The sequence below is a fragment of the Prinia subflava genome, chromosome 16, assembly GCF_021018805.1.
Source record: "Prinia subflava isolate CZ2003 ecotype Zambia chromosome 16, Cam_Psub_1.2, whole genome shotgun sequence".
NCBI lineage: Eukaryota > Metazoa > Chordata > Aves > Passeriformes > Cisticolidae > Prinia > Prinia subflava.
In genome coordinates this window covers 3,867,095-3,894,832 of record NC_086262.1, presented here as the reverse complement: position 1 = coordinate 3,894,832, position 27,738 = coordinate 3,867,095, and the positions used below count along the sequence as shown (strand labels likewise).

Genomic DNA, 27,738 nt, shown 5'->3' with positions numbered 1-27,738 from the left:
ACTCTCTGTAACTTGGTGTATTTAGAGCATGGACTCTGCTGTGCAAAGGCAATGTAACACAGCGCTGTATTTTAAATTTTTTTTCCAATTGTCTGATTTTAGGTTTTTTTGGTTGGGTGGGGTTTGTTTCAACAATCAGAAGTTCAAAAGGAGTGCATTTCTTCCCAGGGGTTGATAATGATGGCCTTTGCTGCCAGTTCTCATTTCAGGCAGTTAGGCAATGTGTGCCTGCAGAGCTCCCAGGGCAGCTGCTGAGATGGGCAGGGCTGGCCCAGCCCAGGAGAACTCCCCTGGCTCTGCAGGACCAGGGATCTGCAGCAGGAACCCTCACCCAGCTCCTCTGGCCATGCCTTAGCCAGGAAAAACCCAAAGTGCCACAGCAGAGTAAAACAACTGCCCCAAAAGCCTCTTCCAGGCTGGCAGCTGCCAGTCCTGGCTCCTCTTCTCACTATATGGATCACTCTTTTGTCCTCTAATATTTTTTACAAGTGAAATAAATGCTGCCAGTTTTTTCACACCTACACAGAATTCTGCAAAGAAAAGCCGTAAGTCCCATAAAAAGTCCCTAAATGTGTTTTAACCAGGGGCAATAGTTGACAATAAGCAAAAAAAACCACATTATCCATCCCTTCATTCAAGTGCTCAGATGCCTTGGGGTAATTCAAAAGAATAAGAGCACTGCACATCAACTGGAATTTCTACATTTTCTCTTAGGAATTATAAACTGTATAACCCAATGAAATGTTAATCAATATTTTAATGTACCAGCTTCAATCAACGTCATCACTACATGGAATGAGTGGGATGTATGGACTCCTGAGAAGTTACTGTGTAAAGTGTGTACTCACTGATTTGCAATCCCTTCAGAATAAAAAAGTAGAGAATAACGTAATAATTAAGTAATTAAAGATACTTATGCTATCTGGAATTATTTAAGATGCAGGGCTATGAGGTGATGTCTGTCTTCAGTCTGCGAAAATACAAAATGAGGAACCACTAAATAATATTATATGGTTCTAATCAACTCACAAACTGAATTTGTCTTTTATTACAAAAATAAAATTAAAACAGAAAAACATTTTAAATATCTCTTTTTTTTTCTTCAAAAATAAACCCTCCTAAAATTGAAGTACTTGTCTCACCCTCACAGTTAACAATTACTTCACATATTACCTGTCCCTGGCGTGGCAGCCTCCACAGCATAAATCATGTCTTTGCACAACTAGCCAAGAACTCTAAACCAATTAATCTGCATAACTTAAATGTTAGATTTTGGAATTTTTAATATTTTGTATACACATGGCTGCCAGAAAAACTCACAGAAAAAGCTTTTTGGAAAAAAAAAAAACACTACTTGAGAAAAACCTTTTGCTTTACATATTTAAGCAGAAGTTTGTAATTCAGTAACTTAATTAAATAAATCAAGTTGAGCCTTCCTGAAGACACTTTTAGGAAGTCCCTCCCTTCACTGACAGAGGGAAGTATCACCAGTATCATCATGCAAGAAACAGGGTTGTATTTTCCTTAGCTGGAGCTTTTCCACAGGTTTCAAAACCATGAAATGATTGGTTGGGCTTATTTGAATCCTCACATACAAATGGCATTTGTGACATGGGCACAGTGCTGCAGCAGCTTAAAACATGCTTGAAATTCAGCATAACCCAGTGGACATTAAGACAACATTTAACCACTTTTCTTTTAAATAGTTGGGATTTTTCTGTAATTTAAATAGATTGCTGATGTTGTAGTAACATTACCTTAGAGACTGTTTGGAAATAAATTTGAAAATTAAATCAAAATCATCAGATTAGGATGAGAAAGAGAACAAACCTTCTTCTGTAGTTGCAACCTGAAACTGAGTTAATAACATTTAAATTCAAAAGCTACATTCTTAGATAAAGGAGGTTGAGCCCAACATGCCCTTCTTTCAGATTTTACCACTGGATGTGAGCACAGAGCAGGCCAGTCCCGAAACACCTCTTCCTGTAGGAAAACCTGATCCTCCACCAATGCCAAGTCCACTTTAAACAGGATTTTGGGAGGGAAAACCCTGAGAACAGGAGCATTATATTCCCTTTTTCCTTTTCTGTTCTGTTTTCAAACAAAATCTGGGCAGCATCTCTTTGCCTGTGTTCCACAATGACCCCAGCACAGCCACTCTGCTTTTACAGGCTGGGTTTAAGCAAAGCAGAAACAAAACACATTCACAAAAGGGATAAAGCACCTAAGTTCCTCCCACAATAAGATGTAAGATGATAAAATGCAAAAGCACTGAACACCAAGGCACATCCTACCTCTGAAAAGAACACCAAAGTCAATGTTACAAGTGGATTCAAACTGCACCATTTAGACTAAATTTACTAAAATTTACTTTCCTCAGTAGCAGTTCATCACTTCTGGCTCCTGATGACTTTTCAGGGTTGTAGGAGTTGAAAACCAACATCTCATACTCTAACACCCTGATGAGGAGCACAATCTTGCACAGGGTCTTCCAGCACCCACAAAAATCCCGTCTGCTACATTTAATCTCTCATTCTGAATAGAAGAAGGACCAAAAAAAGAAAAACTCCACAGTCTGGTATCCCATCCACAGTATCTGCCAGAACCTGAAGCAGCTAAAGGCTTCCAAGCCCTAGAATTAAATACTGTAAATAACATATTTAACCACAGAATACTTCAGGTTGTAGGGGACCTCTACAGTCATATGGTTCAACTTCACACTCAAAACACAGCCAGTTAAATGTTGCTGAGGTTTATATGCTCCATTCTTTCTTACATTGCATTGTATATATATTCCTATATTTCTGGCAAGAAAACCAGAAAAATCTCCTTCTACAGGAGAAAGAAACAAATGGGTTGACTACCACAATACTAAATATGAAAACCTTAAAAAGCAGGCACATCAATGGGGAAAAAACTCTTAACAAGCCAGTGACTGCTGATCCAAGACAAGCCATTGACTACTTCTACAACTAATCCCCCCAACCTGTGCAAATGAAGTGAATTGTGGAAATTTACTTCAGAAAAAACCTCAGTGAAGCATCTAAGCAATGCAAAGTTTTAAAAGTGCAGTTTAAAGTTACACAGCAGCATCATCACAGGCTGTTCAACACAGCAGCATCCCCAGTAGCCCTCCAGCTCCTGAATATTCACCAGGAACTGCTAGGGTTTGTTTCTTCATGAATATTGGAAAATTTCATCCATAAAAGTTGCTTCCCCTCAGTTTTTAACCGTGTTAATCTTTCAGGTCACCGTACTTAAGGGAGAGGCCAGGCTGGAAGCCCAAAGAGCAGTGAGTAAATGCTCACTCTGGCATTCCCCTTGCCAATCTGATACTCAAACACTGGGGCACACACACAAAAAATGCTGAGAAAGTCTCTGCCAACAGAACTCCTTCCTCATTTTCAGGGCAAAGCTGCAGAGTCAAGCCAGAGTGAAAAGTCCTCATTTTTCCATATTTTGTGTATGCTCAATGTGGAAGGAAGAGGGGAATCCTTTTCCCCTTTTCATTTCACTCTTTATAAAGGAAGGACTCTCTCAAGCGCATTAAGAGAGGTGAAAAAAACCAGACTGGTAATAAATAAGTCTCAACTTTTAAAGGTGTATCATTTACACTTTCCATAAAATTGTATTTATTTACAAACCTTAACTACAAAGTGAAAAACAATCTAGCTGATATTTTTGCCAAGTTTGACACCCAACACATGGCCTGTTGTAAGCCACAGCCATGCACAGGCCAAGCCAGCAACTGGCCCTTTGTTCATGTGCTTATTTAAACACAATGAAACGGGTTTACCTCATTAAAGAGGAGCTGCAATAAGCTCCAGCTGCAATAGAGTGAGGTGGTCCTCATTTTTAAAAACCAGCAATGCCATTTGGGAAAAAAACAGTAACAAGCAGTGAAGAAAAATAATTCGCTTCAAGCAATTGAAATACCAGTTCTGAAGATAAAATAGTGCAAAACCCGAGGCCAGTAAAAAGAAGCATTGTTTTCCTTTGAAGTTCACCACCAACTGGGGCAAGAGGCATGTTGCATTCCCCAGGCTTATGGGAAATTTGTTTTCTGTCCTGTCAGGAAAAAAATACCCCGGTCCCTCTGGAGCCTGTAATTACTGATGCATGTAAATGACACTTTATCAAAATACTCCATAAATGTTGCCTTGAAAGTCAAAAGTGAGCAGCCCACCCGGGCAATGTCAGGCCAAGCTGCCCCTGTCAGGGAAGGGCTGCTGGGAGGGTGCTGGAACCCTGGGCACTGAGAATTTTAGAATTTCTGTGCTGACAGGCACTGACCCCCCAAGAAAACTCTGCATTGACCTGAGGCTGTGGAAAAGGCTTCCAAAATTGACTGATAGCACTGGGATCATGGGTTTGTACTTTAAATAGAAGTGTGTAATATCACAGGGTGGAAAACCTAGAGTTTAAGGGTTTAGAATATAGTAATATATGTATAAAGCAAGATGGAGGATTTAGGGCAGAGGCCAGTCCTTTTTCACCTTCTTCTTCATGGGTCTGGGTGGTGTTTTGTAATTGGGTAGAAAAATCTGCATTGCGGGCCATGGGTGGTTGGTTATTAGGTTAAAAGTAAAAAAAAATTAGGTGTCACTTCTTAATTGGACAATTTATCCTTAAAGGGCCTTGTAGAGAGATAGAAACGGGTCCATTTTTAGTTTGTTGGCCAGAAGTGCTGTAGAACTCATGGTTTGTGAGACATGTAGCACAGATAAGTATTAATAAACATCTGAGTCGGAACAAGAAACACCGTCTGGAGCATTTAATCCCCACTCTGGCAGAAAAAAAGATAAAACACAACAGGAAGGGACACTCTGGGTCTCAGCTGTGCATTTCCTATTTCATGGCAGACACCAAAACAGCCTCACTGAGATTCCTCTGGCTCACCCAGGGATGTGCCAGCGTGTCCTCCCAACAAACCCAGCAGAGGACAGGTTTAGGGGCTTTCCTGCAGCCAGCCCTGCACCGTCCTGGGATGGTGCCTCCAGTGCAGCCCTTGGCAAGCTCCCCATACTGCAGGAGCCACGAGAGGCCTCTGCAGCCAAGGAAGGGAAGGTGTTTAAGGGAAATACCTCCTCCAGACCAGCAACTTCCAGGATCAGGTAACACCAAGGCACTGCAAAGGCTGCCATTTCTGAAAAAAGTCCTAGTAAAAAACCTAGCACAATATACCATCAGCTCTGCTCCTAGTAAGGGGGTCGAAGGCATGGGGTCAATTGAGCAGTTAGTGGGAAAATGCAGAGCAGGGCAGTACAAACTCAAGGTGAAAGAAGCAAAAATTCCATCCAATGCTTTTGAAGATACAGTCACCTTGTGCATATGCTTGCTGTAAAGAACTCACTTTGGGGCTCAGAGACAATGTCCCAGTGCACTCAGCACTCTCTTCACTCCAGAGAGGACAGCGAGGCAGGGCTGAGCAGGGATGGTTATCAGAACTTAGGGAGTTCTGTTCCTGTGGCTGTGTGGCAGGATACAAGATCATTCTCTCAACAAAAGAAACTAACTCTATAACCATAATATTTGGTTTCATATCGGATGCTTTTCTTGTCAGCATTTTTCCCCTCACAGTTCACTGAGCACTGATGTTGTACCATGCACAGAAACCATTCAAAACATTAAACTCAACATTCCTTCATCGATCAATAGGAATGGAGTAAATTCATATCAGCTGCTTCCTGAAGAAAACATTTTGCAGATGTCTTTAGCAACAGCCCATGAGGGAGTTTAACAGAGCAAAGCAAAAGGCAGGTACTTAATTTCAAATATGCTTCAGTCAATTTTCTCAACAGTATTTGCATTTTCATTGCAGAAAATTGCAATATTCAACAGTGGCAATCACTGTATACTTGAATAATCTCACTAAGTTCCAAAGTATAATATAAGGGAAACATTAAACATCAGCTCATGGACTTTGTGTAACACATGGTGCCATAACCTTTTGTTTTCAGTGTGTTACACTGAGTGAAGAAACAAAAGCAGTTCAAAGGCACACCTTGTACAACATCCCTGCCCCAGTCATGAGAGCAGGATGATGACAAACCACCCTTACCAATCTATTCTCATAGCCCTGTAGCCTTTAATGACTTGCACGGGTTATTTTAATTTTGTTTCATGAATATTTTCTACCCTTGTAAGTTTTACGGCGCAGTCTGCACGGGGGACGTGGGGCTGTGTCAGGCTCCAGATCAAATCCCCTGCTCCAGCTCCTGACCCTTCTGACAGGCACACACACGCCCCAGGCTACAGTCCCATGGCTCTCCCAACTGCAGGGACTGGAATCAAAATGAAATCCTGGATCATTTATGACTGCATTTCAAAAGCAAACCCAGTGCATTTAAAAGTAATAGCAGCTTTCATTTTCGAGACCTTTAAGTGTCTGAAATACTTTAAACAGGCATGGCCTGTTACCCCTGTGAAACACATGGAAAAGCTCCAGAAAGCCTGGCTTAAGCTTCCCATTGTACACATTGCAGCTGTCAAGAAGAAAACCAAATGATAATTAAAACAAGGAAGTTTTTGGCCTTGTGTGGTTTTACCCACCAAACCCTGAACTCATGGGGCACTCTGACTGGGCAGTAAATCTCTGTTGGTAAATCAGGGTTCTACTGCCATGAAACAACCAGGAGGGCTGAAGCCAGAAAACTGCGGATGGGAAATGACCTTTTCTTTTTAAAGACACCGATGAAAATCAAGACTTCTCTTGTAATTTAACCCTCATTAGCATCTCTACACCAGTGATCATCTCCCCTACTTCTATTACCCACACACACTAAAAGAAATTCTCATTATCTGCAACATATTTCCAAAGTATTTGAAAGGACTTTTACAAGACGATGAATGTAAACTCATCTTTGGCCTCAGGATGACAGTCTATTATGGAAAGCAGCAGAAATATTTACATTATCATTATGATATTTTTCCTGTTGCGTAGATGAGATGTCTGCACTTCGGGTCATCAGTTCAATCTGTTCCTACATTTGCTTTGTGTGAGGAAACTGCCTCAGTGTGAAAATAATGCTAAATGTGCTCTAATCTCCTGTTCACCAAAGAGAAAAGAGAGTTATATTCACTCTGCATTGTCTCCCAGTTGCAGTGATGACAATTTACAAGTCAATTTTCCATTCTAACCATGGACAAGACTCCAGCAGCTCAGAAGCACTGAACACTCAGGAAAACTTTTCAGCTCTTTTTAGAGCACAGCCAAAGGGGAAAGGCAAGAAACATTCACATATGAACAGATTAAAAGGAAGTTTTAAAACGAGAAAAGCAATATCCACCCAGCAATACACTGTGTGCAGGTACACTGTGATGTGCTGATATTTGGTGACCAGCTCTAATGGCAAGGCCAAAAAAATCCACATTAACAAAGCAAATGCAGTAAATCTGACCCTGACAAACTTAGAGCTGCACAGACTACCAGGGTTATCCAGTTTCCAGAAAAGAAACTGCTTATAAACTATCAGGTCAGAATCCCCCAGTAATAAAATACCTGGGATATAACCTAATTCATCTCCAGCTGCAGCCTCCACAGCCCCTCGATCCTCTGCCAAGGCTGAGAGCAGCCCGTGAGTGCCCCAGACAAACCCACCCTGCAGAGGCAGCAGCAGCTCCCTGGCCCTGCCACCACCACAAATCAAACCGCAGGAACCAGAACACAGCACTGCAGGGAGCTGCAGAACTTGGACTGCTGCCCACAGAAGCAAAAAACCCCAAATTCTGCAGAGTAATCCATGAAAACAGCACGCCAATAATGCCCACCCACAGCTGCCGTGTTCTGAGACAGAACAGCTCAGTCGTGTGGAAGCCCTCGGAACCAGAAGCTCAGTCACTGTTTTCTCCCCATTTCAACTCCTCACTCTGAAGACAGAAGATGCAGGCAGTCACTAAGGACACATCTGAGCTGGCAGAGCACACAAAGCCACCCCAGAGCCCAGGACAGCCACCCCAGAGCCCAGGACACAGGACACAGCCACCCCAGGACCCAGGACAGCCACCCCAGAGCCCAGGACAGCCACCCCAGAGCCCAGGACAGCCACCCCAGAATCCAGGACACAGCCACCCCAGAGCCCAGGACACAGCCAGCCCAGAACCCAGGACAGCCACCCCAGAACCCAGGACAGGCACCCCAGAGCCCAGGACAGCCACCCCAGAGCCCAGGACAGCCACCCCAGGACACAGCCAGCCCAGGACACAGGACACAGCCAGCCCAGGACACAGGACACAGCCAGCCCAGGACACAGGACACAGCCAGCCCAGGACACAGGACACAGCCAGCCCAGGACACAGCCAGCCCAGGACACAGGACACAGCCAGCCCAGGACCCAGGTGTGCAGCTCTGCAGGTGCTGAGGGACCGTGTAGCCCCCACCCAGCTGCCCTTGCTGCTCAAAGCAGCAGCAGATCCTGCAGATGTTCAGAAAAGCTTCATTTTGCTGAGCACCTCCGGGATGTTCTCATAAAGAATGAACTCTGATGGGAATTAATGGCTAATTGTGAGCACATACTGAATTTGTCAGTATTCCTTGGCTGATACCAAGAATAAGGCAAATTTCATGAAGCATCAGAAACTCCTTACAAGCACACTGTTGATGCAAAATCATGGACTAGACTTAGTAAGTTCACAAGGCTGCTACTGGAGTTAGCATTTTGGAGTTCAGGATTGCTTTGAGCAGCCAGTTACAGTACATGAACAGTATTTTTAATGTGCTATCTCCAAGCCATGTGATTTGAATCTAGAATATATCTCAGAGTATTTGAAAAACCCCAACACTCAGGAAAACAGACACCCAGATCATGGCTAAGGCTACCAAATAATTATCAAATCATTAAATAGCAAATTAATCCCACTAATTTGGAGCCTCCTGATTTCTTGAGCTGAATCTCAATGAAAAGATCTTCACCCTTCAAGTAGCAAAGGAAAAAACACTGGAAATGCAATGTTAGCTGCTCAGCTAACAGAGTAAAAACAACTGATTTCCAAAGCAGACTTATGCTTAATCTGCATGTGTGGCATTTCTTGTGGAAGTGTATAATCCTTTGCCACAAACTCCCTTAAATAGCTTTGCAATAAGATGACCTGATCACAGAAGCTGGCAATAGAACCCTCCCTAGAAGGGAGACGCCACTAAAACCCAGCAGCAATTTTCACAAAAAACACCCTTTCTTCCCCAGTCGTGCCTTAAGAGGGGAAACAAGACATCTGCACACTATCATTTCAAATAATCCATTTCACACAGGGGAAAAAGCAGCACTGAGGAGGAAGCCTTCTGGCTTTTCAACATGTTTTCCTTTGTTTTCTACCCTCAAAATAATAAGTTAAAAACCTTTTATGTTTTTAATGATTCTTCCTCACTAATTTAGACAGAAGAAGATCCTTAGACTCATCAAGTAAAATTGGTGTGTAGTTGTATTAAAAAAAAAAGAAAGGTTAAATACATTATTTACAAGCAGAGCCCAGAAGAAGATCCAGAATGACTTCAGCTTGATAAATGGTGTAAATGTCATCCAGCTATCTGCAGCACAAGCCCCTGACCTAATGCACATCTTTCCCAAGCCAGAAGTGCACCCCAGAGACCAGCAAACACTTACTGTAATTATTTACTGTCTTCTGAAAAGACCTGCTGTGATCTATACACAGCAGAACTACAATTATTGGATGTGGATAAAACCACAAGAACACCCTGTCACCAGCCGGGCTCTTTTGTCATGGCAACACCGTAACTCAAACCCTGCAACAATTGAATTGTCAGGATCCTGCTTTGATGGGAAATGATAATGGAGCTCTGAGGCAGCAATCCGGGAGAGCTTTCTTTCTACAAAGAGAACAAACAGAGAAATAAAGAGGACACTAAGAAAATTTATGATCCAAGCACAGCTTCTAATGACACCCAGAAGATGAAAGAGGCTGGATTTGACCAGGAGTTGTGGTTTGGTGCTCTGAGCTGAGGATGGGCAGGAGGGGAGGGTTTACAAGTGACACTTCTCAGAGAGCTTCCAGCAGCAAATCCCGGGCAAATCCCAGCCATGTGCAACAACCCCTGGCTCCAATAAACATCTGGGCTACACAGGCACTCAGAGGAAAGCAGACACTGGGAAAATCCCACTGCACTTGTCCAGTGCCAGGCAGGAACTGTCTCACCTGGGCCAACACCTGCCTGCAGCACAGCACATCCCACAGGGAAGGTGAGAACACCTTCACATTTATGGCTAACCAGGGCAGCCTCCTGAATAAAGCATACTGAGTAGTTCCAGCTGCTCCTAGCAGGAATTATCCACAGAAACCACTCACACAAAATCAAATACACACACACTGATATCATAAGGAAGTGGGCAACACAAGGAAAGAGATGGCAAATAGCAATTTCTAAAAATAAAACACTGCCCTACTGTGATTTTATAAAGTTAATATTCCAGAGTCAGGTCTGTACTGCCTGTGACAGTCACTGGTGAGGACCTCTCCCTGCTCTTATCTCACCCCACAAGTCTTTAATTAAACTTTCTGTGCCTGCCCAGATGAGAAGAGCAGTGACAGAGCACCTCTGGCACCAGTGTCCTGCCAGGGCCAGCCCAGCACACAGCCTCAGCCACTCTGTGATTCCCTAAAACTGAATATTGCCCCTTTTTAAGGCTACTCACAGAATTTGTGTTGCGTGCTCCAAGTACTCACTGTTTTACCCATCTATCAATCAACTTTCAAAATATTCCACTAGACAAGAAATCAGCATCCCACTGATCCAGCTCTGACAATCTCACAGTACAAATACTTACACCACGTTACCAGCAAGCAACTTATTACAGAATGGCTGCTCCTGACACTGGGAGGAAACCCCATTTTATTAAAACAAATAACTTCTCTGCAATGTCTCTGTTCTGCTGATTGTGCTACTTTAGCCTAATTTAGAAATAACTATAAATGAATGTGATGAAACACTGGGGCACCATGACTAGAAAACTGAAACACAAAGATACTGGGCAGGCTCAGCCATGGACCCAAATTGTCTCAGCTCAGGATCACACTAAGACACTCAGTTTTGGAATGAAGTCTAGATTCTGATACTACTCGAAAAAGTAAACAAATTCATTTCAGAGTCTCATGGATGCTGCCACTATCCTGATATTCTGGTACCAGATTTTAGTACCCACATTTCCAGAGCCTGGTTTGCTCAGTCAAGTGACAACCAAGACAGTTCATTAAAAGTAAATAGACCCAACAAATGGTCCATGGCTATAAATTTGGTAGAGGCATTAATTCTCACTGCAAGACTCGAGTTTAGAGCCCTTCTAAGAGGTTTTTTTCACACACACAAAGGAGCTTTACCATGACTACTTAGCAGCTAGCCTGAGGTAGAGAGGCCTCAAGAATGAAACAAATATATTCTTACATGACAGGGTGTTCGTGGGAAAACGAGCTTTGTTCCCCCTGTTGTTTTCAAAGATAAATAAGTATCTCATGGACCCCTAGTATACTTGTTTCTTAGTGAAAAGCAGATGCTTTACCATCATTCTATACACCAGCTTTGCACACAAAGGACTCAGGATTCCAGCAGGCACAAATCTTTGCTTGCAACCTTTGCAGATAAATTTCACATGTTGTTTTGGATATAATAATTGCCTGAGAATCAAAACCTAGTTTTATAGCTGTTAAATTACATGTTTCATTTTATTATACTTTTTCTGTGCATTTCATCACCTGTATTAAAAATACCTGTTTCTTTATGGATAGATATTAGTAAGTATCTGAAACTATTAAAAAAAAAGATCTTTCATGCTTTTATTTTCTCCACTCATTAAAAATGCCTTTTCCTTGATTCAGTTTTCTCATTAAACGTGCCTGCATTTTGAATTATTAGATAATTATCCCAGAAAAAAACCAGTTCAGAAGCTTTAAAACTTAGGCAGTGAAGGCAACAGAGCAATGAGAAACATTTCCACTAGAGAATCCAATCAAGGGCTCATTCACCATCCAACTTAAACGTAAAACCCTTATCTAAACCAAAGCAAACAAAATCCATGAGTCTCAAAGCCACTCTTTCTAGAAGGAAAGGCTCAAAGCTTTATGAGAAACTCATTTTGTGGGACGCCTCACATTCCATTTAAGGTTTATTTCACTATATATATTCCTGCTTTTAATATCAACCAGATGTGACAAGGAAGCCTAAGCAGCCCTGTAAAAGATGCAAGGATATCCTGAAGCTCAGAATTTAGGAGAGGCTTGGAGAAAAAAGCCAAAGGTACCTGGAGTGGAAGGGAGGCTTGAGGACGCAGTTATAATTTGAGAATCATTCTAAATTCAATTTCAGTAGTGGATTTCAGTGGGAATGCAACATGCATGACCTGGTGGCACACAGGGAATGCATCAGGGACAGCAGCACTGCTGCACCAAACCATGAGCACATGGAGCAGAGGAGCACCCCAGGTCTGAGCTGCAGCTTTTCCAGAGGACCCCACGTCCCAGCCTGACTCCCCCAGCAGGGCTGAGCAGGTTCTGCTGATGCCAGCCTGCAGAAACACAGCTGGTTCCCCAATAAAGTCCCAGGTTCCAGCCTTGCTGACAGAACACTAAGAAAAGCCCTCAGTCGATTTTTCAGCCTTGAATTACCCCTGAAATATTAACAGGTCTTCCCTGAAACCCTCCAGCACACAAAATCCCTGCATCTTTAAGCAGCTCAGTCACTCCAAACTTTATTAATGGTAATAAATATGCTCAATTTTCACACTTTCATCAAGCTACCAAATTTAGAATATCATCTTTCTATTAAGCTTTATCTTAAAAAGAAGTCAGTCGAGCTCGTACCTTCATGAACAAAGCCATGGCCTGGTACTGCAAGCCTGCTGGAGAGGGCAGCTTCAGAACACAGAATTCATCTCTATTTCCTCTATGGCCAAGACTAGCAGCTCTTCATTCCAGTGAACAAACCCAAATCTCACCATTTGGACAGACTGCACCAAGATACTTAGTTATTGAAAATTTTGCATTGTTTGAGCTGCAGCAAGCTTACACAACTAAAATACTTGACTTTTGGACTTTCCACTTTATGAGGATTAGAATTATTAGGAAGAAAATAATGGAGTAACGCCTGAGTAGCTCAGAGTCAAGAGCTGGAAAATATGGCAGTAGAAGTACTATAGCTGTAACCATGGAAAATTAAAATTAAGACCTGCATTATCTACGATTTTTAATGTTCATTTAAATTCACTCCTCGTAAATTCCACAGAATCTACCTCACCCCTGCATCAGCCTGTCTTACTGATTTTTGTTTCACTGCTTTTATGCCCTTTCATCACCTTCTGAGCTCTGCTTTCTTCTGGGAGCAGCTGCAGGAGGAATGCAGGCACCAAAGCAGAGGGGCACTGCTGCATCCACACAGGCAGAACAGAAGCAAGGAAGAACAGCTCTGAATCCACCAGCAGTGGGACCAAGACAGGGACATGAAACAACAGAGAGCAACCATATATAACAACAGAGAGCAACTATATATAACAACAGAGAGCAACCATATATATGTGTGGGTGTATTTTTACAAATTCTAGTAGGAAGCAAATTTTTCATTCTTAGCCCGTGACAGAAAAACACGCAAGCAAACTACACTTGGAACTGTAACAGTTCACTTGAGCTAAGATTTATTTGCTTATAATCCACACTCTATTTATATAACACTTGTGTCTTCAAAAGAAAAAGCGAGTTTCTCCTGACAAACAGTGTTAAAGTGATCTATCTAATGCACTGCTCAACAGTAAGCAAGACTGAGATGTCAGTGAATAAAGACAAATGTTCCGACAGCACCCGTCGGGAGGCGTCACAGAACACGGCATTCGGATTAATCATCCCACGCTGTGGAACTTTATTACAATCTTTATATTCTAAAAGCAAAATTATTGCCCTTGCTGGTAAGGGCTATAATGTATCATGATTACAGGAGCCACTGAAAGATGCACTCTGTGGTACTGAGCAGCCTCAGCCACTTTCACTTCAGTTCTTTGTGCCAGGCTGCTGAGGACAGACAGCACAAGTCAGCAACACACACGGCATTCCACTGAAACCACAAATTACCTGGGAGTTCCTCTCATCACATCCAGGTACAATGAGACCACTCACAGAGGAATTTTCAACACCTTAAGCTGGAACTTGTAGAGATCCAGGTGAACTCTGTCAAAGCTTTTCTCTTGAAAGCATCATCATATCCTTACACAACCAACCCAATTAAAGCAACTCTTCAAACAAACAAATACAACTGACACCTTCCAGAGACCAGATAAAGGTATCTGTGACTATGTCCCAGCTCACACTTTACACCCAAGTGCAGCTTCAAGATGCAAAATTTCAAAACCATGCAAAGAATGGTTCAGCTCAAGCAAATCCATTCAGCAAATGTATCAAAATTTTGTGAATTCAAAAGTCATGACAAAGCTTGCAAAACAAGTCCAACAAAGATTTTTCCAAGCAGATTTTAAGACTAAAACACAGCTATAGCTTATAATTTTTTTAACTTTTTTTTTACAACTGCAGAATAATGGCATTGACTTGTACAGTTTTTCGTGAACAAGTTTGGACAACACCAAAAGTTTCTTAGAGAATTTCTCCAAACTATCAATATCACTTGTTGCACAGCACTGCTCAGCTTGCCTCTTTTAAACATAAACCAAGATCCTACTTCTTTAAAGTCATCAGACACCAAAATTAATCTGCACTATCACCATGTGGTTTGTATCTCCACAGGAAGAAAAATTTACTGCACTGTCTAAATGGTCTGTATGGTCACACATTGATGTATTAAAGCAATTATAAAAACTCCACATGAATGGAGAAGTTTATCAGCCACTCTGTAATAACTTCACAATTTCACTAACCAAATCACAACTCTCAGTATCTGATCTTCCATAAACAAACTCAAGCATTAAAAGAACAAATTTCAAAGAGCCAGTCTGGATCACGTGTTTAACTTTGGCAGGATCCAGAAAATTATTTCAAACAGTTTTTGATCACTCCTTTAAAAAGGCAGATGACTTTTTTTATAGTAACTACGCAGGCACCTGCTCATCCATTTTATTTTTATACACTTTTTTAAAAATATATATTTTGTAAATCATCCAGTTATTGTTCCAACACCACCCTCTCCCTCCTCCCACCAAAACCAAATAATGCCAAGTTCATTTCATCCTTCTCTTGCTGTTGAAATGGACCTTGATGCCATCTAAACATTTTATAACACAGTTTTTATATTTCAAAGAAAAAAATCTCTTTACCTCTCCATAATTTCTCCTCTTCCTGCCTCACGAGGCAGCAGCCATAACTTGGCTGGTCTATCTGGCAAAGCCTTGACTTACTTGAAAAGATAATTTTCCGAACTAAAGAATTTATAGCTACCTCCATTATTTTCAAATAAGAATATGCACTCTCTCTTTGTGGACATCCAGCCTGAACCAGAGAGGTGAACCTGACACTTTCCATGGTTTCTGTGGCTCTACAGAGAGAGTTGAAAATAAGTCACCTTGACGTCATCCTGGTGAATATACGAGGAACAGGAAAATTTTGTGGTTTCCCTTCCCTCTGATATTTATGCTCTACCAAATTACAGCTACACACAAGCAAACATAACACATCCCCTAAAAAACCCTTACTTAACTGGCAGTTTAATATCACAAAAATTAAACCTCTCGCCGCAGTCAAAACACAAACATGTGAATCTGCACAATAAGGAACATAAAATAGAAACACACCACAGAAAAATAAATCAGATTATACTTACAGCCTAGTTAACTTCTGTGTGTTCTGAAAAAGCAGCTCGGGAAGAACTTGCAATTTATTCTTGTTCAGACGCCTAAACAGTTACAACCAGAATAAAAAAAAATAGATTAGATTATCTTGCAGTTGAAGAAGTTTATTCTGTTATACATAAACACACAAAGCTCCCATTGCACTACACCTCATGCTAGGAAGTTGTCATTGATGCCTTGTGCATTTTATTCACACAGGAGCCAAACTGTGTCCTTTGCAGAGCACCTGCCCCCATCCACGAGGTGGGGAGCCAAGGGACAGGCACCACAAAGTTTCAATATGGTTGCGCACACAAACATAACTTTTAAATTTTCCTCTGGGTACTGAGAATCATACACTCAGCTCACCCTGCCTCAGGAACAGCTACTGGCAGGAATCTGGATTTTCATTCTCCCTCAAAAAATGCAGGCACAGTAAATTCAGTAACTTGACCAACCAAGATTATTCCCAGATTAGCTATTATTTCTGTAGTATACATAATTTCTTTTTCAACTAATTTTCTTGAAACTTCACTTGGAAAACCTGAGCACTGTTGTAGAAAATATGAACATATGGGTAACCAGATGACTACATGGTGATTTGAAATAGAATATTAATCCTGAAGATTCTTCCAGGAACATTTTAGAGAACAGATTAGTGTTTATACATTAGTCCCTTTTACTCACTCACTGTGTGAGCTTTACTCTGGTGACAACTTGCCAGTTTTCACAAAACAACCATTCCAAGCTATTGCAGCCCTGTAACTATAAAAAGCATGAGCCTCCTCTCCACAAAACGTGTGACAGCCCTGCAAAACCTAAAAGCAGTTCTGCTTGTAAGACACAACGCTGTTCTTCAGCTCTTGTTCAATGAAAACAGTCACCTGCCCTCACAGTGCCAATTTGCATCATGAGTTGATCTGAGTTAATTACAAACACCCCCACTGTGTAAAGGGGAAGCTGAGTTGCTCTGTGAGTTCACAGGTGAGGCAGTCTTTGTGTCCTCTTTGTTCCCCATCCACCTTCCAGGTTAACTTTGATGGCAGATCTCTTTTTGCTGAAGTTTTAATCTCCAAAGACACCTGGAACTTTTATAAACCCACTGCTGCTCAGCACCCCAGATCTGCTTTCCAGTTTTCTTGCACGCTGAGTCATTTCAGTATCAGAATTCAGGAATTTTTGGAATTGAAAGGCCTCCCTGAGATCAAACTCACATTGTGGGGTGTCATATGGCAGAGTTTTCACATGGCCACCATATGAACACATGATAAAGGGGTGATGGGGGAGAGGGGAATTTTAACTCCTCTTTCTGACACCTAGAACAGATCAAAGACTGTGTCTGCAAGCCCACAGAGCCTGAGCACTGTGCATCACACTCACCACGTGAGAACCACTGTTTGTATCTGCTGAAGTTACTGCCTGAAGCTTTGCCCAGCTACTCCATCACATTTTTGAGATAAATACACAAAACAGCAAATGAGCCTTTAAAGAATATGAGAGATGCTAGCTTTGCATTTGAGAAAATACATGGGAAGAGCTGGAACTGGATTCCCTAACACCCATGTGACATTTCAATTTTATACCTAAGTAAACAATCCTATTTAATTCAAGGTTGATGGCAATATGCTACTTAGCTCCCATCAAAGTCATTACTTTGGTTAATCATGTTTATCTTTTAGAATAACAGGATGAAATATAACAAAAAAATTACTTATTCAGGGCTTAGCACTCCTCATCCATCCTCCTTCACCAAGGCCACCACTAGTCATTGAGAAACACTGAACAAAATCAACTTATTTATCATCCAAATGCAAGAGTGCCAGTGAAATGCATCTATTACACACGGTGCTAAATGTTTATTCCTGTGTCTGATTATCATCTCAGATCTCACAATGTACACATAATTATGCACTGTCAACCCAAAGGCATCTGACCCATCTCAAAGCAACCTCCCAGGAATATGTTCTAAGAATATTTTTTTCTCTGCTTGCAAGGAATTTCACTAGTGCTGAGCTTATGCTTATTGTTTTAAGCCAAAGAAACTAATCAAAATCAGATTAAATTTCTGGAACAGGAGGTTTCACACCAACAAGCAGACAAGAAAATATATGTAGTAACAAGAAGTTGTATTTCCAGGTTAGCAAATCTTCAGCCTGAGAAGTCAAACATTTACAACTTGCAGTGGCATAAACAACCCAGAGGGGGAAAAAACCCTAACATCAAGGGTTTTTCTCTAATTTACTATCAAATTAATCCAGAAGATTGAACATCTTAAACTATTTCCTATTATTTGTATGTGCCAACACTCTCCTCTCTGTGATAGCAGAAGTTCTCAGCTGCCCTTTTTAACTCCTAAGCATTTCAACATCTCAACCTGAAGTTCCCTCCATATTGATTTTCTTTCAAACATTAAATGAAGCAACATCCACACAAGGACACTTGCAAAGTTCACACTGCGACTGCCTCTTCACTACCAGTAAACATTTTCTATGGGTCTAAATGTTCTCAATATTTTTAATATGGTATTGTTATAAATGAAATTCTTTCTTCACTGCAGCAGAAAGCAAACTGAATTTGTGTCTCAAGGCCAAGAGCTCAATGAAATTCTGCCATTGCTTTGACTGATGTAAACTCGATTTTCAAAGTCCCCCAGCAGTACTGGTAAGTGCTCCTGCACAGGTTCCATCCTCCAGAAGCTCCAGGTGAGCTTTATTTCTGCCACAAACCAGAGCTTGCAGCTCTAACACCACGTTACGTTACTAATTGATAACAAAGCAAATTATTTTAACACCAAACACTTGGAGACAAGTGTCTATCCATGTCTTGTTTCAAGCTGTGGGACTCTCCAAACCTTCCACCACTTCCTAAGATTTATTTCAAGTTTAAACTTCCTCCAAAAGTCATTTTATCCATAGTTTGATTCTCAGGGGAACTAAGGGAATGAACAGGGGGGTGTTTCTGTTGAACATCACCTACTGCATTATAACTTCTACTGCAATACTTACTGAAATGTAAGACCAGATCACCTCATAGAGACTTAGACATACTTGATGTAGGCTACATTTAACATGCTCGTATTTATTATGTGCCAGAAAGCCACCAATAGCCTAGGAAAAAATCCCAATTACACCTCTTATTTCTCTTCCTGGGCTTAAGAGAAAGGCCATTAAGAAAGTCTTCAATACAGAAGTATCAAAGTGCCAGACAGGATGTTTTTAAATTCCAAAAAAAAAATAGAGACGTGTTTAAAGATTATTTAATGAAAAGACCAAATGTTCTGAAGGGTCATTTATAAGCACTGTTTCCTCTGGTTTGACAAGAAGTGCCAAACACGGATGAAATGCAGTGGAAGAGTTCCTGACACATCATTTGACAAGAACTGAAGTTTATTCTCACCTATCAGCATCAGTTCTGGGACAGAGGGGGGAACTTCCAGCGCAGGGTGAAGCAAACACTGGGGATGCCAGCACAGGGATGGAGCTGTGGGGCTGCAGCCCCTTCCCACACCAAATGATCCTGGGAGAGGAACAGAAATGACCCCTGCTTGCCTAGACCCATTACCAACCCATTACTGCATAAATCTTAATCCTGTCAGCTGCCCAATTTTAATTACAGCAGTACTTTTGATCTTAGAACAAGCATCTTGGAAATGGTGAAGCCATGTGAAATGAAAACAGGCTGCAAAAAGTTCATGAGCAAAACAAACCAGAATCTTGTAAAATGATTCTGTGGACATTGTTCCTGGGACTGTACTTTATTAATAAATATAGATATCCCTGATTTTAAGTTAGTGACTCAAAATAGAAGTAACACCAGGATATAGCTGGAAAATGAATTTCAATCCAAGCCAGTTTTGCAGCTGTAAGCGGCTACATCACGGAGGAAGGACAGGTCAGCTCTGTGAATCTGAACAGCACAGTACAACTTAAAGAAAAAATACCAGTATCAAACCAAATCCCTGGGACTGTTCAGACTGGGAATGGCACCTGGGATGCAGCACAAGAAGAGACCCTTGGGACCTGGGGGCTGTTCCCTGGGCTGGGAGCACAGGCAGGACCTGTGTGCACACTCAGCACCATCCACAGCCAGGCACACCAGGGGCACGAGCAGCCTGGGGCTCAGAGCCAGACAAGATCTGGTGCACATTATTTGACCTGGGACTGCTGGATGGGAATGCAGCTGCTCAGGCTCCAGTGTACTCTGAACTGGATGCTTTACAGCTAATAAGACCTGCAAAGTATTCCGGGAATTCGGAGCACTGGGCAGAATGATGCATAATCATGCAATGCCACGGAACAGATTAGCTCCAGTGCTGGATCAGAAGCAGCTCTGGATGTGCACAGCATGGAGCCCAGACTAATAAAGCCTCCTGGAAGCTGAAGAACTGTGCAGACAGGCTCTCCAGGAGTCCTATCAGCTCTGGCAATACCTGCATTGAGTCAAATTTATTAACTCTGATTAGACACAAGCTGGCTGTGCAGTCAGCAATCCCTACACACTGCAGCTCCCTCCATCTTCCAGACTCCTTTAATCACTGCTGTGCACAGGAAGCAGAACTTGGCGTGTTCTGGTTTGTTAGTCTGCTCCTCAGGTCCCCAGAAGTGACCCAAAAGAGCACACAGAGCCCCTGATGTGCACACCAAGGGTCTCCAGGGGTCCATCCACACCCCCAGGGCTTGCATGGAGACCACCACGCCAGGACTCTGCCCTCTCACAGGGCTCAGATTCACCCTGGTTCCACTGGGAGATGTTAATGGAGCTGCAAAGGATAAAAGCTAAAAGCCCATACTTCTGTCTGCAGGACTTTGGTGCAACAGTCAAATATTGCTACTTCTGAAATTATTGTAGATCACTGTCACGTTCTTAATTACGGCTGCTTACTCATTCTTAATAATGTATGTAGACTCCTAATCTCATACACAATTGGTTCATAAATGTCTGTACTTCACAGCTTTATCATGTTACAAAGTGCATTTTCTTTCTTTATAACTCAAATAGCCTAAAATGCAGACTTACAGAATCTGTGACCTTACTAAGGCCACACATACAATGCTGCCCTCTGGTTTATTATGTTTTCTTTAGAGCAGCCCCACACAGCATCAAACACACTGCTCCAGCACAGGACAAACACTTCCCCTCACCTCCCAAATTATTTTGGTCCTGTATATAAACAAGCACCACTTTCTCCTCCTGCTCCCCCAGCCCAACTGGGGGTTCCTGTGTCCTGAAGGCAAAGGGACAGAGGGAAACAACCTCTGTGTCAATCACAGAATATCAAGGGCCCTTAAAAAAGCAATGGAGAAGTTATTAACTGTGAAATTCCTGCCTTCCTGGCTCCAACCAGGCTAATCATATTCCTTCCTCTGTCTGAAGCTGGGATAGGAGAGAAACTTAACTATTAAGATTCCCCTGATTATTTAAACACGGAGTGAAAAACAACCATTGAAGCCTGGAAGGAAACAATGCTACCAGGCTAGAGGAAGATGGAAATGTTTATCAGGACCATTCTCTGAAACAAATGCAGCAAAAGACCTACACTTTACAAAATTAATCATAATTTTTCTTTATTCCTTTTCTTCTGGATAACTTCTGAGTGAATAAAAACCTCTCAATATTGGTAGGAAAAATTTCAATTTGCTCTTAAGGCAGAGGTCATCTTTTCCTGGAGGAGAAACTTTCTGATTTCAGCTGCATCCCTCATGCTCACACCATTGCAAGGGTCACATCCAGTTCTGCTTCTGTTGTCTCACGGAGCTCCACTCACAACAAGAGCAAAGAGGAGCTAAATTTAATCTCTGTTGAAGGCATGATCAGCATAGATGGAAAAGAATAAAATGCTATGGAAGCAGAACTAGAACATTGCTCAACTTGCAGCTATTTTAATCTTTTTGCAAGAAGAATCTAAACCAGATTCTTTGCTGCTGCAAGTGAAGGAGAAGACATTCCAACAATCCTGCAGTGTCACACCCCTCACACACAGAACATCCCCTCCTTCCCAGGGCAAAGATCACCAGGGCAAGGCTACAGAAGGTTCAGAAGAATTTCAGGGTTCAAAAATCCAATAAACAGGTAAAAAGAACAATTAAAATATCAGACTTATGCATTTCTTGTACAATTAATTTGGATATTATGAAAAAGCTTCAGTGCAATCATGATCCTTGACTTCTCATTCATTTATATACCAGGTCCAAGGAGAGGGTGTGAGCAGCACCACTAACAGATCACACCAAACATAACTGTAGGCAGTATTTTGAGAGCATTTTCAGTGCCTTGTTCTCAAAGCTGCAAGACAGTTTTACTCTGAGTAAGAAAGAAATCAGAGAAAACCCAAACGCTCTTTTCTACAAAGTTTCAGTGAGCTGATGCCCACTCACTCCATGAGAAATTTCCTCCTCCCAAGGCCCCTCACTTGCCTGCTTCCCATGGGCTATGGAACCAATATGAAATCTCAATGTAAAAGCAATGCAAGTATTATTTATTCAAACTTGGCAGACTGTGCAGTTTTCCAATGCAATTTGATTTCTCATTATGCCACTGACTCAGTCTGAAGATTCTGAATACTGTAACATCAGTTACTTCAGGCAAACTGCAAAAATCTAAGGCCTGAGCACAAATCACCAAATTTACATGGCTATGGAGGAAAAAAGCAAAGGACCTGGCTCTGCTAGATAATCTCACAGCAAAAACCTCTCTGCACATCTTTGTTTTTAATTTAAAATGTCTTGCAGTATTATATTAACTAATATTACTGAGCACATTCCACCCAGAAGTTTAAGCTGATACACAGGCTCTGACTTAAACCTGAGTTTTATTATTGTCTCCAAATTGAGCAATTATCTGGTTTTAACCCCACAAATGTGTGATACCCATCAGCCATCAAATCCTGTCTGCCTTCCTACTGAGCACTGCCAGCTTTGACCCAAATCAAAGCACTTCATATTTTTCAAGAAATAAGTAGCACTCAGTTCCTTCCCACACAAGTTCAACAACTTGCAAGTTTAACATCCATATTCACATCACTGCCTATTACACAATTCATTCTCCAACAGAAAAACCAAAACTACAGTGCTTTTACATTTTTAAATGAGTAGCTTTAAAGGAGCAGTCCTGCTACTTCAGCCTTTAATATCCAGAAATTATCCAGGTAACTCTGGGTTCACTCCCCAGCTTGGCAATTTTTTTTTATTTCACACTCAAAACATCTGGGTCTCCCTCTTGGCAATAAACAAGGTCTCTTTTTCTCCTCTGTTGTCAAGAGCTCTGTGGCATCCTCCTCGGAGATGTGGGAACATGATGCAGCCCAGAGTTCCCACAAGTTACTTTAAGGAAGAAGTGGTTACATCACAAGCTTGGGCAGAACCAATAAGCAATAAAAATGACTTAATGCATGAAAGACTGGAACAGAAAGCCAGGAGTTACTGAACTCCAAGGAGTAACTAAGTTTTCCTTTGGAAGCAGTGGCTTGGGAAGCAAGAACAGGAGCACAGCCAATTGCCTGCAATGGTTTCACCAGAAAATCCTATTAGAGTCAAGAAATACATTGTGATCATTAATGTAACTTCTCTTTTGCTCCATATCACTTCCTCTTGGTAAGGAAAAACAGTCAAGATGCAGCACCCAGTAAAAAAAAGTCAACCTTATCCATTACTTTCTGTCATCACCTCTTTATATTACTGCCCTAGGAAATAAAGCCAGACCATCTATAATGGAATTTCAATAAGGGCACTAGGAGGAAGCCCAGGACAACAATATTACAGGATTATGGTGTGGGACAAATGAACTTCTTTATCCACGTGATGTGTTATTGCAGAGGCTTTTACAAAAACTTGGGACAGATACCACTGCAAGTTGCTAAGGGACCATTTTTTGAAGGAAAACTGTTTATGGTAGTTATAACTTTGAGATCCCTTATTACAAACTTAGCAGGCTGGGTGGTCCTGGTTCACATTTTCAAAGCTGTCACAAGTAATAACCTTTATTACCAACTCCTCTTTAGACTGAGAAAGATTATCTCCCCTCCCTCAGAAGTGCAGAGTACGTGTCTGTGCATTTCAGCAGCACAGGAACTGCACCTCTCTAACACTTCATAGCTTTCAATATCAGAATCCATATTTTCTTTTTTTTCCTAAGTATCTCCTCATATGAAAAAATCTGATATTAGGATGGAGGAGAGAACTACACAGAGGGTCTCTGGCTAGGAACAAACTAGTAACACTGGCAAGGGAAGCAGGAGGAACAGGTTAAATTTCAACTTTTCCCAAAGCTATGAAAAAAAAGCAAACATCCTAATCACATTCTCGTGATCATCAAAAACTGCAAAGCCCTAAAGTGATAGAGAAATGCACAGAAACTTTAGTACCAGCCTAGGTGAAGATGAGAATAGAGACTCTGAAGTGTCGGAGTGTTTATTCATGACAACAGCAACAGCAAGAAAATCCTTTAAATCCAGAAAAGGCAAGCAGAGGTGTGTGCCCAGTCTCAACACAGCAGCAAATTTACAGAACTACCCAGTTATATACCAAGTATAGTAGCTTATACCTGTCTGCAGAAGATTTCCATGTACAAAAATTAACCATTTCTTTTAACTATCATTCAAAGAAGTCAAAAAAGTTTGATCCATAAACCCTCAAGCAGAGATGGTCTCTGCTGAAGCTGCTGAAAAGCTTTTAGAAAGTTCTCCTATTTCAAATCTGAAAAAATTAGGAACTCACATTTTGCAACTTCAAAGCATTCATAGAGAATGATAAAAACAGGGTTCCTTTTTCATTACTCCACTGACTATTGTGAAAAGAACAGGAACATAATCCAAGGAACATAATCTACTGGAGTACCCCCAAATGTCCATAACTTTTAATATTGCATCAATTTTTGTAAAGACAGTAACATAGATATGACTAAATCATTTTTTACACCAATGAGTAATCTTTCAGGTCAGAGCTGAAAGTCCATGAAGAAAGGAAAAACTACATTTTAGCATTCACACCTCCAAGCCATGCTGCCCCATGTTGACATGCCTTAGAACATATTTGTATTTTTATTAATATTATTTCCAGAAGTCAGAAATTGCTGTGACCAATTAGCAGGAAAACTTGTAAATACAACTATTATTGTGATTTTTAAGCAGAAGAAACAGAACCCTGTTCCTGTTTGAATAAGGCAACACCAGCCCTGCTCCCCACACCATCCATATATAGTAAGGAATGCTTGGGGCACTCTGGTGCTCCTTCTCCCAGGGATCTGTGCCAAGCAGAGCCAGGAAAAAAGGGAGACCTGCAGGATCATCTCCTGCTGCAATCAAACTGGATGCCTGAAAAAAGGATCCATCCTCCCAAGCCAATGGAATGACTATAAGGAAATGATGAAGGGGCACAAAGAGCCACACTGCACACTTGAGTCCAATTTGACAATCAAGAAGCCAGTTCCAAGAAGGTATTGCCCCATTCCAGGAGATCAAACAGAAACAGCTCTCAATTCCTCTGTCAGTGGGAATTACCTATCTCAATTCAGCCAAAGGACATCATCTCCTGAGGAGCCACAAGGGTAACAAGCCACAAAATCCACCTTTTCTAAAAGCTGAGAGTGTCCAATTTCTGTGATGATTCCTCTGATCCTCTTCTGCTTTCCCAGGATGTTTTCAAATGCAGGGATCAGCTCTTCTGAAGTGTTTCAGTATCCAGCAGCTCCCATTTCTTCTCCTCCACTCCTAATATACTACAGGACATCTACTCCCCTCAGAGTTACCAAACACAAGTATGAAAAGGTACATGGAATGTCCCTAACATCTGCATGAACCCTAAAATCCTCATACTAGAACACCTTGATACCTTGAGAAGAGATTAGCTCCAAGGAACTGAGAACATGACACTAACATGAAGTTAACTACAAGCTAACATGAATTGTTTTGTCCTGTTCCATGTGGAAGGAAGGTGCAGCTTGAGGGGAGCTCCAGGTCAAGAGACACAGCTGAAATGGAGTTGTGCCACAGCAAAAGCAAAGTCAAGACTGTGCTGATCTGATCCAAGGCAGAGAGACCTCAAGACCCACAGATTCATGTATCCTCCAGGAACAAAAGGAGCTTAAGTGCTTGGAATCATCATTGTTTCACTCAGGAGCAGAATTATTTAAGGATTGCTGTGCTCAACAGCACTAAATTCAGCCAACACTTACGGTATTTCTGGGATGGCAAGCAGCATAATCCTTCTAATATGAGGAAGCTCAAAGAACCAAAACCCTTTTGATGCAATTATTTAGGCTAAATAAAGTTCACCCAAATAATTCCAGACCACTGATTCAGCAGTTCTTACCCAACAGTAACACAAGACACTTAAGCATTTCCTACCGAGCTGGAAGAAATGACTGCTAAATCCTTCAGTGCTTTGCTTAAGCAAATAAATATCCTCATAAATCTTCATCAAGTATAAAAAAAACCTGCTAAAATCAAGCAAACAAGCCACAGAAAAGAATGAAGTTTAAAAGCTGTGGTGTAAGGTCCAGTGGTGGTCAGCTGTTCCCCCTGAATTACGGCTGCACTGTGGTGGAAGTGTCCTCATCCCACCTGCTCTGTAACCACTGCTTTCGGAAGCTCGACAATCCTGTGGTTAGAGAACCTCTTGTCTGCATAAATGAGACCCAAATTTGTTTTTCCACGAGTTCTTGTGGGTCAGTGACCTATTACAAAAACGTTTTTGATGAAATCGGGTCCGTTTATTTTCATGTTGTTAAAATAAACCTCATTGTTTTGTGGCCCTGGTCAGAGGCACTAATGCAAACCAAACCCTCTCACTGAAGCATTGCATCCTGCTCCTTTTGCTGCTGCCCCCAGCCTCCCCTGCACTTTTCCTGTGTTTGGACTCCTCCTGTGCTGGCCTATTGACAGAGCTGCTAATGGCTTCCCTTGGAAAAGAAGCGCAAATTTTTTTTTTTTTAATTTTTTTTAATAATGTTTGCAAAAGAAATAAAATGTTTGCTCTTGGACCAGCCATAACCAAGAGCTTGGCTGTCCAGCAATGGCTGAGTAATGTATAACTATCTAATTACAGTTATACATTATATAGAACTATATAATTATGTGCTACAGACAGAGCAAGCCATGAAATGTGAAGGTATTAGTGCCCTCCTGGAGTCCCCAGGACATAAACACAGCAACTAGGAACCAGCATTTTTCCAAATGCACATACCCTATTAGAAAATATCTCCTCTACACATCTTCAAAGATGAAGTGGTTTCATAAAACTATTTCATTTACTGAACAGTCCCCAAAGGGTAAGGAAGTGACAGCTACTGCACCATTTTAAAATTTATTTCCACAAGAGTCCCATAAAAATAAACACAGAAGTTGGGTTCTTGGACAAAACTCATGGACAAGGAAGAGTGGGAGGGGTTCATCTTTGAACTCATTTGTAACTAACACAGGCTTAATTTTTTTGGTGTGTTTTTTTTGGTTGGTTGGGTTTGGGTTTTTGTTTTTTAGCTAAATAAAGACAGTCCAGTAGAAACCCAAAGCAGCAGGGAGAGCAGGGGACTCACAAAGCATCAGCTGATCAAGGCTCTCTGCTTCCTTTTCTTCCTGGTGCTTCCATTCTGGCACCAGATTGCCTGGACAAGCCCTACCCCTTGCAAGGTATCATCAACAGTAGAAAGATGAAATTTGAGCAAGTTTTGCCAGGCTGATTGGGGATTGATTTCCTCAATTCATCTGCACCTACTTTTTCAGTCCTGAAACTCCAAGTGCAGTAAATGCAGATTTTTTTTCTGGCAAATTGACAGCTTGCCATAATGTCAACAGGGTCACAGGAAAAGGAAAAAGCTTTTAGGTTTTTCTAAATTGATCATAAGAAATACAAAATATTTTCAAGCACACGACCTGTATTCACACCACACCAGCTCACCTGTGCAGCAAACATACATATTTCAATGCTTGCAGTAATGCTTGATTAATTTCAATAAAAACTAAAGTTATGAGCTTTAATATAAG

The 27,738-nt window shown here is 41.5% G+C and overlaps 1 protein-coding gene across 3 annotated transcripts in view; it reads right to left on the bottom strand.

The window, feature by feature from the left end:
• Nucleotides 1-27,738, bottom strand: part of SLIT3 (slit guidance ligand 3) — a 481,586-nt gene that overhangs the window by 417,099 nt on the left and 36,749 nt on the right. For all 3 annotated transcript variants that reach the window (XM_063413913.1, XM_063413912.1, XM_063413914.1), the window contains one exon: nt 15,758-15,829. In XM_063413913.1, the coding sequence (XP_063269983.1) occupies nt 15,758-15,829 (72 nt within the window). The remainder of the gene's footprint in view (nt 1-15,757; nt 15,830-27,738) is intronic.